This window comes from Sphaeramia orbicularis, chromosome 15, assembly GCF_902148855.1.
Source record: "Sphaeramia orbicularis chromosome 15, fSphaOr1.1, whole genome shotgun sequence".
Classification (NCBI taxonomy): Eukaryota; Metazoa; Chordata; class Actinopteri; order Kurtiformes; family Apogonidae; genus Sphaeramia; species Sphaeramia orbicularis.
This window is the reverse complement of record NC_043971.1, coordinates 21,094,505-21,108,370: the sequence shown is the minus strand read 5'-3', so window position 1 is coordinate 21,108,370 and position 13,866 is coordinate 21,094,505. Positions and strand designations below refer to the sequence as shown.

The following is a 13,866-nucleotide window of genomic DNA, read 5'->3' as shown; positions in this document are numbered from 1 at the left end:
CGGATTGGTAGCCACGCTTCTGTCAGTCTGCCCCAGGGCAGCTGTGGCTACAGATGTAGTTTACCACCACCAGAGGGGGAATGTGAGAGCGAATGAATAATGGGTCAGTAATGTAAAGTGCTTTGAGTGACCAAAAAAGCACTACATAAATTTAATCCATTATTATTAATCTGTCACTTTGTTTCGTCCTGTCCCTGTACACTTTTGTCTATATGAGCAAGGAATGGATGACAATATGAGTGTAAAACTTGAAATTGTTACTTGTTACTTGTTGAGCACAAGCTGTAATTAAAAATAAAGTAGTCCTCTGAAGAGGGGTGGTGGTGGTGGGTTAAAAAAAAAAAAGAAAGAAAGTGAAGGGTATTTTATTACCACATTCAGTATCTCTGTACAGGTGTCATTTCAACAACAATAATGAAAAAGCAGCAAAACCAACAAGCATCATACTGCTCCTTCTTATCACTATAACTCTCTGCAAAAATAATACATCATTTTGGACAGTTTTATTTTAGTACTTCGCTTGAGTTTATCAGCTAAACTACTCCAAATATTCCCCCAACAAAGTGAAACACACACATACACACACACTAATCAGAATTGTATGAACCCAGTGTTACACAAGTTCTAATCCCCTTTTATGTTGTATATTAGCAGAAAGTACATTATTTTTTGCTTTGCACCTGATTTGAGCTAGCTAAATTTCTACCACATCTATGAATTTCAAAGCTTGGGCCTTTAAAAAAAACATATTCACAAGTTCTTATTGCTAACTACCCTCATGGCCCTTTTTTTGTTGGGAGTATAATGAGCGTATGTTTGCTTTTGTATGTGCCATCCCACCCCTCTACTCAGCATTTCAAACCTGGTTGGGAATATTTATTAAAGTATAAAAGTAAAGCTTTTTTTCCCCATCATTTACATAAACTTGTGTCTAATTTTTGCACAGGTGTCGACTCTATGCTGTATTTTCTTTATTTAACAGAACTGTGATAAATCAGGTGTAGGTGTAATCTGCAGGGTGCAACATGTTTACTTCACAATGCCTCTAAGACACAGGATAAAAGCATCCAGTGTAAATAAAAACAGTGCAATCAGCTGTGCTGTAAACTCGTAGCTTTAATTTACACATATATGTACTGAAAATGAAATCTAGATTGCCAGAGAGACATTCTTCACCTTTCAGAGAGTGGGGTTTCAGTTCAGTCATGCAAGTAGAAATGTGCAGGACCATGGACAGCGACAGTACTGGTTTTCCTTTCCTTTCCTTTCCTTTCCTTTCCTTTCCTTTCCTTTCCTTTCCTTTCCTTTCCTTTCCTTTCCTTTCCTTTCCTTCCCTTCCCTTCCCTTCCCTTCCCTTCCCTTCCCTTCCCTCCCCTCCCCTCCCCTCCCCTCCCCTCCCCTCCCCTCCCCCTCCCCTCCCCTTCCCAGTTTACAAGAGACATAAGGTACAAAAATGATAGAAAAGCCATTTATCATGAGCAACATTGTTATTTTCCTGGAATGGATAAGGAAACTAATCAGATAAGATGTAATTACTGATGATGAGATGGTATCTTATTGGTAATATTTCAGTTTTTGTGTTGAAATTAAACCTTATCCCTATGCTAAGATAAAATAAGATAAGATAAGATAAGATAAGATAAGATAAGATAAGATAAGATAAGATAAGATAAGATAAGATAAGACTTTATTGATCCCAACATGGGGAAATTTAGCAGTTTACAGAAGCAATATGCAACACACCAGTGCAAAAGAAAGGCAGGTAGGAATAAATGTTCTTAAAGTATAAAAATTTATGTGTAAAATTTAAAGATATTTACATATTTACATAGTGATTGCACATATACATGATGTGATATGTGGGTGGTGGAGGGCCACTGCTTGTGTACTGTTATACAGTCTGATGGCTGTGGGGAGGAATGACCTGCAGAGGCACTCCTTCTCCTAAGCCTACAGTCAGATTTGTATTCTTTTAGTCGGATAGTATAATATTGTTAATACAATGGTTTAGGGCAGTGGTTCCCAACCTTTTTTGGCTCGTGACCCCATTTTAACATCACAAATTTCTGGTGACCCCAGATATTCAAAACGTAGCCTTTTTTTTTTTTTTTTTTTGCTAGAATTAATTTGCTTTTGATCATGTAATAGTTTGCTATACTATGTTGCAAATAAACGTTAATTTTAGATGACATTTAGTCTATATAATGTATACTCCCAGCCAGCATGACCATGTGGGCCCCAGAAGGGTCCCATTTGGGTTTGTCCGCAGTTTCCATGGTGGCCCCACGTGTTTGCACATATCAGAATCAGAGATTTGAATCTCTCATATTATTTATTCTTCACACTATTTATCCCATGATATTTGTCTTTCATGTTATTTTCACTACTTAAATTCTATGTTTTCAAATATCTTAGTTTGCAATACTTTTTATTTTTTTTAATGTAAATAACTGTGCCTTTTACTGATACTTATTGTTTTACTGATATTTGTTGTCTGTCTACACATTCTTGCACTGAACCTGAGAGCTTTGCCTTAATTTCATTGTACTTGGTACAGTGACAATAAAGAGATTCTGATTCTGATTCTGATCTGGGCAAACACATGAGGGGCTTCCATGGAAACTGCGGACAAACCCAAATGGGACCCTTATATGCAGCCCAAATGGAACCCTTCTGGGGCCCACATGGACATGTTGGCTGGGTTATTATGGACAGAGGCAGAAAAGCCAGGGTTAGATTACTGCACGAAGGGACAATTTTATTTTCCTTGGTCAGGATATGTACAGTCAGTCCAGCTTGGATTTACAAGGCTGACAATTAATACTGAACAAACAAGAACTCAAACCATGAATTATGAAAGAGCTGCAGCATCTGAAACTGACCACAATGAACATTTGGGAAATAAACAGTACCACAGTGCTTCAGTTTCAGCTTTAGAGTTTGTCATGTCTTTTATGTATTGGGATTGTCTCTCTCAACTCACCATATATTTTTCATTATTATTATTATTATTATTATTATTATTATTATTATTTTTTTTTTTTTTTTTTTTTTTTTAATCAATTACTAGAAATTTCAGGCAACCCCATTTGAATTCCAGGTTCCAATTCATGGTTGAAACACACTGGTTTAGGGTGTGAATAGGATTTGACTTGGGTTTTGTTGCTGGAGTAAATACACTGTAAAAAAAAAAAAAAAAAAAAAAGACTGTAGAATTAACATCAAAAAGTTGTAAAATTGCAGCATAAAATAACTGTAAGTGACAATACAATGCAAAGTTGTTTATTTGAAAAGGTTTTTGTGTTAACGATTGAATCAAATAGGTGTACTTTTTACAGAAAGAGTATGTTAACAAAACTAGATTTGTATGTAGAAATTATGTATTTCTATGGTTTTTAGAAAATAAAACTGTAAATTGAAAAACAATGTGGTGCCGTTTAAATTGCAAGACCATAATGTTGAAATAACAGCATATTTGCTTTTTTTTTTTTTTTAATAAAAAAGTTATATAAAAAAGTAAACATTTAATAATGTAACATTATAAATTTGTAAATGAATGGGTTGGTAGAGTTGGTGGAGCAGCTCGTCCAGTAACCAAAGGGTTGGTGGTTCGAATCCTGGCTCAGACTGTCCATATGTCAAAGTGTCCATGGAAGACACTGAACCTTAAATTGACCTGGTGGCTTTGGATACCATAAAGGTGTATAAAATGCACTGCATAATATAATATAATATAATATAATAATAAGTGCAGTCCATTTAAATCTAGTGTTAAATCTACATGTTTAACCCTTTCATGCATAGTGCTCACTACAGTGGACAGCTGTTCAAAGCAGTTCTCTTGTATATTCATGGGTTTTGTTGTTTTAGTTCCATATCAGCCAACACAGTGGACACTTACGCACCATCCCAAACACAGACATTCATACCATTAATGTAACTTTGCTGTTCTTGATAAACCTGATCTGCACTAACATGTTTGAGTGTAAAAAAAAAAGTTAATTGTTATTAGACTTTAATTAACAGTTTTTTGTTTTTTTTTTTAAACAAAAAGTTGTTGTTTTTGAGTAATAACTAGTATTTGCGTATGTTAAAATGTGAGAAAACATCAGCTTAGCGGCATTAAAAATGCTTTCATTTCATAGTTTTCCCATAGTATATCAGTAAATATATGTTTCTATGCTTCTAAAATTAAACGCCAGCTGAGTGGACAGTTTTGTAACTCCAAGAAAAATAGGTTTATAAAAAAAAAAAAAAAAAAAAAAAAAAAAAAAATTGCATTGTTGTTTTTCATGCCTAAAGGAGAATAAAAACACTCAGGAAAAAATAAATCTTCATTAAAATGCTTATAATTCATGTATGAAAGGGTTAAAATGTTAAATCTACATGTTTAAAATGTTAAATCTACATGTTTAAAATGTTAAATCTACATGTTTCTCCATACATATGTTTACAGTTGGATGTGTTTTTTACAGTATTGTTCTGGAAACCACAGCTGCCAATTTTTTTTTTCCGTAAAAACAACAGCTTTTTTTTTTTTATTTTTTTTTTTACAGTGTATAACCAAAGTGTTGCTCCAAAGGATTTCTTGCATCTATTAAAAACAAGCTGCATTAACTTATTATATAACATAAACCTGCAGCCTTTACTGTCAAATCTTAGCACCGACCAAGTGCTCCCTCAACTTTTTTTTTTTTTTTTTTTTTTAATTCATTCCCTCCAAGCACTCGTTACCCAAATGGTATGCGCCCAGCAGGGACCGTCTTTGTTTTCCAGCAGCGCCAGTCCCAGAATATGGCCAATAATGTAGCTGAGGGGCGGGGAGTTTGCACGGTCTGCAGATCAGCCCCAGTGAGTGTGAGCATCTGGCGGGGTGCCGAGGAGAGACAGTGAGCAGCGATGGCAGAGATGGGCTCACACCTCTGAATCACAACTCCACTTCCAGCCGAGCATCTGTGTCTGAGACCTGGGACCAGTAGTTTTGGAGGGACTTTGCTTTGTTGTGTGCGCACAGAGACTGGAAGGAGGCTGTAGCAACCCAAAAGAAAAAAAAAAGAAGAAGAAGAAGAAGAAGAGAGGAAGGCTGTAGTTGCATTTCGACGCACTCTTGTCGTCTCACCTGCACGGTGGTAGAGGTCCGCTGTGATAAGAATGCATCCAGATAAATACTTACCTGAACTGGTGGCGGAGAAAAGCAGCCTGGACCCCTCCTTTGTGCATGCCGTGCGTCTGCTTGCAGAAGGTAAGCAAGTATTTAAGTGTTCTCTGAGATTTTTTTTTTTTTTTTTTATATATACCAGTGGCATTCTCCATGTTCCCTGCATCTGGAAACACCATGCACTGCGTTGGAGGGAAATACACAGACGAGTGTTTTTAATATCCATGGCACCATTCAGTATGCGCTCCAGAATTTCGTCGTGTTGCTGCCTTTTTTTTTTTTTTTTTTTTTTTTTTTTTTTTTAGTGTTGGGATATTACTCCTCTCTCTATTCTTGTGTTAAACTTTTTTTCTACATGTGCACAGACAATAAACTATGTGCAAAGTCATGTCTTATCATTTCACCTAACCCACTGCCCTCCAAGGTCAGGAAAGTGGCACGTTCAGAGATGCTCCACAGGGCATTTTCACTTGACTTGGAGACAAAAAATATGCGTAAAAAGTCATTTAAAAGCAGAACTAATCGAGTTTAAACTGCATAACTTACCACACATGCTGATGCCTGTTCACAGCAGCCAGGGCTTATAAATGTGTGTTTTTTAATCAGCAAAATATAATAGTTTTAATCAGACCAAGCTTATTTTCTTTGCTGACTCCAAATTTCATCAGTCTGATATTATAAAGTCAGGTGTACAGTGCAGACAAATGCATCTAAAATGACTCCAAAGCTGTTGTGAAACATTTGAGGGTTTGTGTTATCAGATTTTGCTTATCAATATCATCATGAATGTGCTGTTTTAAGAGATAAAGGTGCTTTTCAGCCTCTCTAACAGGGCTGTATAATCCACATGTAAAGTTCCTCTTATGCTGTTAGTAGTGTTAGTCTCAGTCACATCCTGTGTACCTGCCCTGTTTGCTTGGAAACTTATCATACCAAGGCAAATACTGAAACTCACTTCAGCTCATGCAGCCTTAAGATGTAACAGCTGCATTCTCCAGTGCAAATCCTTTTTTTCCCCAGTCATGACTGAATATGGCAGGGGGAGGTGTAATCCTAAAATAGCACTGCTTATGTTATAAGTACAAAACAAATCTGTGGATGTGATTATGATTAAGAAATAGTTCCCTTTGGGTTCAGTTTATTCCAGCTGTTCATTATTCTCCATCCACCATCCACCTCAAAGGACTCTGAAGTCTTGCATGTACATTCATTTTCAAAGTTGTTTTTTTTGTGACGTTATTTAGCGAAGTCAAGTCTGCTGGGTTAATGTTCTCTGATTAGACGGGGTGTTTGTCTTCTGGCGCTTCCGCCCCTCGAGCTTTCCTGCTAAAATGTGTTGATGAGACACCTGACAGTCCCGCTCTTGTCTCTAACTGTGATGCAGATGGGATCATCTGTCATGGAGTACACTTGGCTACATTTTCTCAAGGCTGACTCACACATCCAGGATACAAACAAAAAATGTTCATATCCAGCATTTGGAGGAGCCAGCAGTTTGTTACAGTCATGTTTTACCTTTATTCACATTCTGACATCGACTTTTTAATGCAGCTGTGGTAGATATTTTATGGTTTTAGATGTCCTAGGCTATATGATTCATTTTTTGTCCATTTTCATTGGATATTTATGATTTAACTCATCTCTTGCCCCTCATAATTTACAGTATAGTGCAGTACAGTCTGATACATAAAAGCACAATGTTTTTTAATACACTCTCATACCATTTATTTTCCAGAAAATAATTCAATCTGCAAGGTCAGTACAGAAAATGTTATGCCTCACACAAAATAGTGGACAATCAGTGTAATGGACTGTCAGTTCAGTCTGTCTCATAGTGTCAACTCTGAAAAGGTTCAACATAATCAGCCCTGGCCAGTAATGAAATAATGTCTATGATTCTAACCACTTTCACTCAGTTGTTTTCTCTTTGTCAGACTGTGCTATTGGGTAACGCAGATTTATGCATATCAACAGACAGCAAGATAAACCACATTCACAGATGTACAGATTAATGGCTATTTATCACGCATGTAATCCTGCATTATTCACATTGTGCACTATGTAAACACCATAACATAGATTTACCATGGGCTCAGTGAACGGCTTCATATTTATGAAATGATTTTCTTATGTATTTAAATTATGTTGCCACTAAAATTGTTTGTCTTTCTTTGAGCAGATTTAAAGCTGTTTGGGACAAAGCCATTGCAGTCTGTAGTTGAGGAGTGGGAGTGTGTGGAGTGAATAATCTTTCAGATGGGACTGTGGGCTTCATAGCTTTCTTTGACAACAAAAATATAATTTTAACCATGACAATAATTTGAATGATGTTTCCAAGATTGACAATAAAAATGATGTTTTTTTTTTTAGAAATATATATTTGCCTGTCTACCCACTTTTTATGCTGAATGAAACTGAAAACATTTCATTATCAATTTAAGATCGCATTTACATGTAGCATGTATCTAGAGGTTTCAGTTTGCAGAAAAAAAAAGATTCCTTCATGTTTTTTCCTTTAATACTGCTCTGACTAAAGAATAGCTTAGTTTCTTTGAAAGTGTTTGAAGCTGGAGTCGAGAAAAGGAAGCCTTTAATGGATCCCAGTGGTTTCCTATGTGAGACTTGCCTACATACTGTGTAGCCCAGCCTTACCATAATAAGCAGTGGGACTCCTAATAGGACGAAAAGCAACAGACACGGAGGCAGAAGGGAGGCACATGATGGACAAGTACAGCAACGTCAGACGATGTGCTATGATTCCATTTTTAGATTGAAGGGGGACATTTTTTCATATTTTTTTTGTACGCAGCAAACATTCTTTGGATATACATAGTATACATTGTCAGTGAGCATTTTTGACAAGTTATAGCATCTCATGTACTCTCACTTGTGCTTGTGAGCAGAGAAACAATGCAAACAGATCTGCAGGAGATTTGAATAATGTAGGTTCCCTGAATAAAAGATGAGTATAGATAACAAGGAGGACCAAGACTGTGACACATGTCAAATAAAATATAAGAAAGCGAGAATATAAAAAAGGCAATGCATCTGTAAAGTTTACTGGAGTATATTTATCAAAGCATTAAAATGAATAATTTGCCAGTCAAATGTCCTTAGGAGTCGGGGAGTTTGACTTTTGGATGCCAGCTTAAACCGTCTATGCAGATTTTTCCTTTCATGTGCAGTTTTGTGCTGTTTGTCATGTTTTTTTGTTTTTTTTATTGTTGGGTTTTTTTTTTTTATTCCTTGCATATAACGACACTGACAGCCGTTTGAGTGTATACACAAGGTATTTCTTGAACGCCAAGTTGCGCCTTTTTAATGTGCGTATTTATCAGATAATGGTGAGTTTTTCAGCTGTTAATAATAGAAACAAAGACCACATTGTGCATTATGGTCCATTTTCTTCAGTTAAAATTCATCAGTAGTTTTGCCTTAAGTTTAAGTCTGTTGATAATGAACAGCAGTAAACAGATACTGAGACGATGAGCTGAGGTGTGGGAGATATGAGTGTAGTTGTTATATGTGAATATGTAAGACTCACATTGCTTTCTTTAAGGGGGCTCTATGTCTGTACATTCATTTACAAACAACAGAGGCTGCACACCTGCTCAGAGCCCATCAGAAAGCAAAATATATACAAAAAAAAGAAACTTTTTACAATTAAATGTCTTGCACAGTGCCGGTTTCCCCATAAACTCCAGGAATTGATTTTCACTTAATGTCTCCCTCTCTAGCTTATAAATTGTTGATCACATTTCAGCATATCCATTATGGCACAGCCTGCTCAGTATCCAGCAATGACCCATCTTGTAGAGCTAGATAAACACCACCCCATGTGGTACGGCCTATCAAAAGGACACAAAAATTACATTTCTGCAAAATGAGACATTGCATTACATTTTCGGCACTTAGCTGACACTCTTATCAAGAATGACTTACAATGAGAGCATGGGTCGAATAAGATTAAATTCCAAGGTCATGAGCATTTCAAGCAACAGAAATGAGTGGATGAGCCAAAGCCGCAGCACTCAGACAATAGATACTAGATATCAGATTATCTGACTGTGCCTTACGAATGTTCACATGGAACAACGGAAATCTGAATAGAAATGAGAGGCGGACAGAAACGTCACAAAATAAGACAAGGTAAAGCTTTGGTTAAAATGGCATCAGGTATTTCAGATAAAGTTTAGTCTTCAGTGGTCTTTAACCCTTTCATGCATGAATTGTGAGAACCTTAGTCAAGATTTTTTTCTTCAGTGTTTTTATTCTTCCTTAGGCATGAAAAAAAAACCAATGCAATCATTTTTTTTTTCTATGGAGTTACAAAAATATCCATGCATTTAATTTTTGAAGTAAAGAAACGTGTTTAAAACCTCATATCAGAAAGTGATATGAAAACAATGTAATAAAGACATTTTTAATGCCTCTAATCTGATGTCTTCTCACATTTTAACATATTCTAATGCTAGTAATTACTCACTTCATGGAGATAATATGCAAAAAAAAAAAAAAACCTTTTTGTCTAACAAATAACAATTGATTTACACTCAAACATGTTAGTGCAGATCAGGTTTATCAAGAACAGCAAAGTTACAGTAATGGTCTGAATGTCAGGGTATGAGATGGTGCATTAGTGTCCACTGTGTTGGCTGATATGAACTAAAACAACAAAATCTATGAATATACAAGAAAACAGGTGGAGAAGAATTGTCCACTGGAGTGACCACTGTGCATGAAAGGGTTAATGCACTAAATATGACAAGTCAACTCTCAGTTTAGGTACTGTAGGTCATTCTCAAACAACGGACCACATTGTAGACAAATAAGTTTACTTTATTGTGATAAAACACAACAGCTTCACACACCCAAAATACCAATGAATCCATTTTTTGTTAAGGCGTGTATATATCCAGCAGCCACTGCTGTTGGAGGCTAATGTGCTGTTTCATCCAACATACCGTAATTGCACACAGATTGATCCATCAGTGGGCTGAATAAAAAGCTACAAGGAAATGAAAGCCAACTGAACAAAAATCGAGGAAGAAAATTGTGTTCATAAATGTTTGAATGCATAAATCAGCCCATCAGTCATTCAGTTATTGCTGTTTATCATTTAGAATAAAATTCACTGAAAAAAAAACATACAGTCATATTAAGACAATGACAGGCAACAATATGAAGTACAGTGTGCAAACATATAAAATAATGTCTCTTTCATATTCTTTGTAAAGTCATGCATAATAGATTTCATTGTACTACATGGAAAAAATAAGGTGATTATATAATAAAAAAAAAACTCATCTGAAGTTGGAGGATGTTTTCTATTCTGTATGACTTTTAAACAAATGGATTAAATATATGATTTGGTCAGAATCCATCATGATAAAATGTATATAATTCTCTTGCTTTTGATATGTAATTTATATTAACAGTAATTGCTTTTCACTTTAATTTCCATCACACTCAGCCGTGAATTTGAAGACAGCATTATAATTAGATTTAAGATTTAATACTTTATCACTGCGTCAAGAGCCAGATGCAATTTGCCTCAGTGCAGCTCAGTTAAAAACACATAAGCAGCATGTGGTCCAAAGTGCCACACTTTTTATTTAACCACATGCATTTACATTCATCGTCCAGAGTGAAAAAGGACAAAGCTAATTGCAGATCTCATAGTTCATTCTTCCCCACTGGGTCCACTCTGCCAAGCTGAGTGCTATTACTGCCTCTTTATGTGTTTGATGTGAACAAGCAATCAGTTATTGGGGAGTAATTAGACCGATTCCCTTTTACTCCCATTGTGAAATCATTATTGTAGATACAGAATTCAGTAGGTAGGCAAATGAGTGAATAATTTAGCTGTCTGCAGGTTAATGGCACTTGACTAAAACTTTGTGTTTTGGGCCCTGTGCTGCACTCACTGTGATAACCTGTGGTGCACTAACATATATAAAAAATAATCACTCATTTCTCTTTTGGTTGGTTTCACTAGTAAGCCGTACGGGCATTTGGCATGACTGGCTTTGACATCAGTCAGCACTATAATGGCTCTCCAACCATACAGCAATTGACTGTTTGAATGGATTTTTAGGATTTGTACTGAAAGCTTAAAACAAAAAGGCAGAGTGTGCCCCGGCGTAGTACGACTTACCATCAATCCACTGCAAAGCAAAGCCAAAATAAAGTTACCAGCATCAGTTTTCAGGTTATTCAAGGATTCCATTGTTTTAGCAAGTCTTGCAAAATAAAAGGAGAGCAGAGTTAAAAAAAAAAAAAAAAAAGAAAAAGAAAAAAGAAGAAAAAAAGGGAGGGATGCTTACTGTGTGCATTGTTTGTCTACATCTGTGTCAGAAACATCCTGAGTTTGCTGTGTGGGGTGTGATTCAGTCCCTGCTCAGTATTCTGCATTCAGAACACTTTAAACAGAGCAATGTGGAGATTAATAAAACTGGCATTGGGTTAAAAAATAGAAGGAGAATTTTTATGTCAGTATATACAGGGTGGGGAAGCAAAATTTACAATGAACATTTAGTTGTTTTTTTTGTTAGTTGTTTTTGAGTACTTTTGATTTTGCCTTTATATACTATATAAAGAAATGTTTATCATACCCATGTTTGGTATCTTTTTTCAGCATAACTTCATCTATATCATCTGTCTATTATTTTTTCACTTTAACCTACAATATCAACACAAAAAGACAAAAAAAACACACCAAAAATATAAAATCCGATTTGAAAAATTGATATACAGGGTGGGGAAGCAAAATTTACAATGAACATTTAGTTGTTTTTTCTCAGCAGGCACTACGTCAATTGTTTTGAAACCAAACATATATTGATGTCATAATCATACCTAACACTATTATCCATACCTTTTCAGAAACTTTTGCCCATATGAGTAATCAGGAAAGCAAACGTCAAAGAGTGTGTGATTTGCTGAATGCACTCGTCACACCAAAGGAGATTTCAAAAATAGTTGGAGTGTCCATAAAGACTGTTTATAATGTAAAGAAGAGAATGACTATGAGCAAAACTATTACGAGAAAGTCTGGAAGATACTATTAAAGAAGAATGGGAGAAGTTGTCACCCGAATATTTGAGGAACACTTGCGCAAGTTTCAGGAAGTGTGTGAAGGCAGTTATTGAGAAAGAAGGACACATAGAATAAAAACATTTTCTATTATGTACATTTTCTTGTGGCAAATAAATTCTCATGACTTTCAATAAAATAATTGGTCATACACTGTCTTTCAATCCCTGCCTCAAAATATTGTAAATTTTGCTTCCCCACCCTGTATATATAAAATTATAACATATATATATATGTATATAACACATACTGAAATTGACCCTGTGCTTGTAACCCATCACACTACATTCTGCAGATGGGAGCAGTGGGCAGCCATGTCAGGCACCAGGGCAGAAAATAGGGGGTTAAGTGTCTTGCTAAAGGTCAACAATTTATTTGCCAGTCTGGGGAATCGAACCAGCGACCCTTCTGCCACAAGCTGCTTCTCCAACCTGAACAGATTTATCACTGTGGTTATCGTGTTCAGTGAGTCAAATTTCTTTTGTCTCATTACAAAATGGAACAACAACCTTATATCCACCCTTAAGCAGCGTATCTGATTGAATATGGACACACCAACAAAAACATTTCAACTTTTACAAATTTCAAACACAAGCTGAAAACTAATACAACTATAGTGTAATAACATTCCAGTTTAGTTTCGTTTAGTTTATTAGGAACCCCATTAGCGACAGCAGAGCTGCAGCTTTTCTCCATGGGATCTGACACATATTTAGAATAAATCAGCACATTGTAATAAAAAAGAAAAGAAAAAGAACAAAAGGGTAATTTCTGGCGCTTTTAACCAAGTGGATATTGTGATACAGGCACAAAGTTCTTACCCTTAAACACATAAACTCATGTCAAGTAGAGCTGCACAATTAACCAGATCAAAGCTTTGCTCATCTTTACATCCAACAATCCAGTCTGGTGTTTGGAGGTTGCATCATCTTCAAATTCCCAGCACATCAAACAAACCATCACTTCTAGTTATATATTTCAGTAGTCTTATCATTTACTGTTCTATATGCGTCATGGTATTAAATGGTGTAAATGTAACAGATGCAGATAAATACTAATAACACTGCTGCTGTTGACTAATAACAGCTTAAACATTGTACAGCTTAGGAGCCTGGTATGAACTAGAAATGATTTGCAAGCTCTTCTTATTTAATTATAACACAAGTAAGAATAATAGAGGAGTGTTTGTTTTTTTGTTTTTTTTTTAAGTACTTTAACCCTTTAACCCCCGATGTATCTGTGGTGCTCATTCTGAATGTCTGATTTATTTTACATATTCCTAAAAATTCAACCGTTTGTTCAATAAGAAAAAATTCAAAACGTGCTGATAGAATAGACCTTGTTCTTTCCACAGTCATCTGAGCATGCTCAGTGCACCCCCCCCCTCCCTGCAGCCAGTGAAATGGGGGTCAAAACACACAGCAATTTGGGCTTTTTTTTTGCCATTTTCCTTGTTGTGTTTTGTTTTTACTGTTGTTTGCAGCATTGCGGTGATTTTCCTTTATTTTGTATTTTTTTTAAACTGTGTTTTTACTGAGTTTTGATTGTGTAAGTGCTTTTTGGAGTTCAACCAGGTGCCAAAAAACAGCTGGACTGATTTAGAAAAAAAAAAA

The 13,866-nt window shown here is 35.9% G+C and overlaps 1 protein-coding gene across 3 annotated transcripts in view; it reads left to right on the top strand.

The window, feature by feature from the left end:
• Positions 1 to 4,816: 4,816 nt before the first annotated feature.
• Positions 4,817 to 13,866, top strand: part of khdrbs2 (KH domain containing, RNA binding, signal transduction associated 2) — a 153,885-nt gene continuing 144,835 nt past the window's right edge. For 2 of the 3 annotated variants that reach the window (XR_003937590.1, XR_003937589.1), the window contains exon 1: positions 4,817 to 5,242. Coding sequence is in view for 1 of the 3 variants with exons in the window: in XM_030156875.1 (XP_030012735.1) it covers positions 5,152 to 5,242 (91 nt within the window). In the remaining 2 variants the exon portion in view is untranslated. The remainder of the gene's footprint in view (positions 5,243 to 13,866) is intronic. The other variant, XM_030156875.1, reaches the window with a different exon arrangement.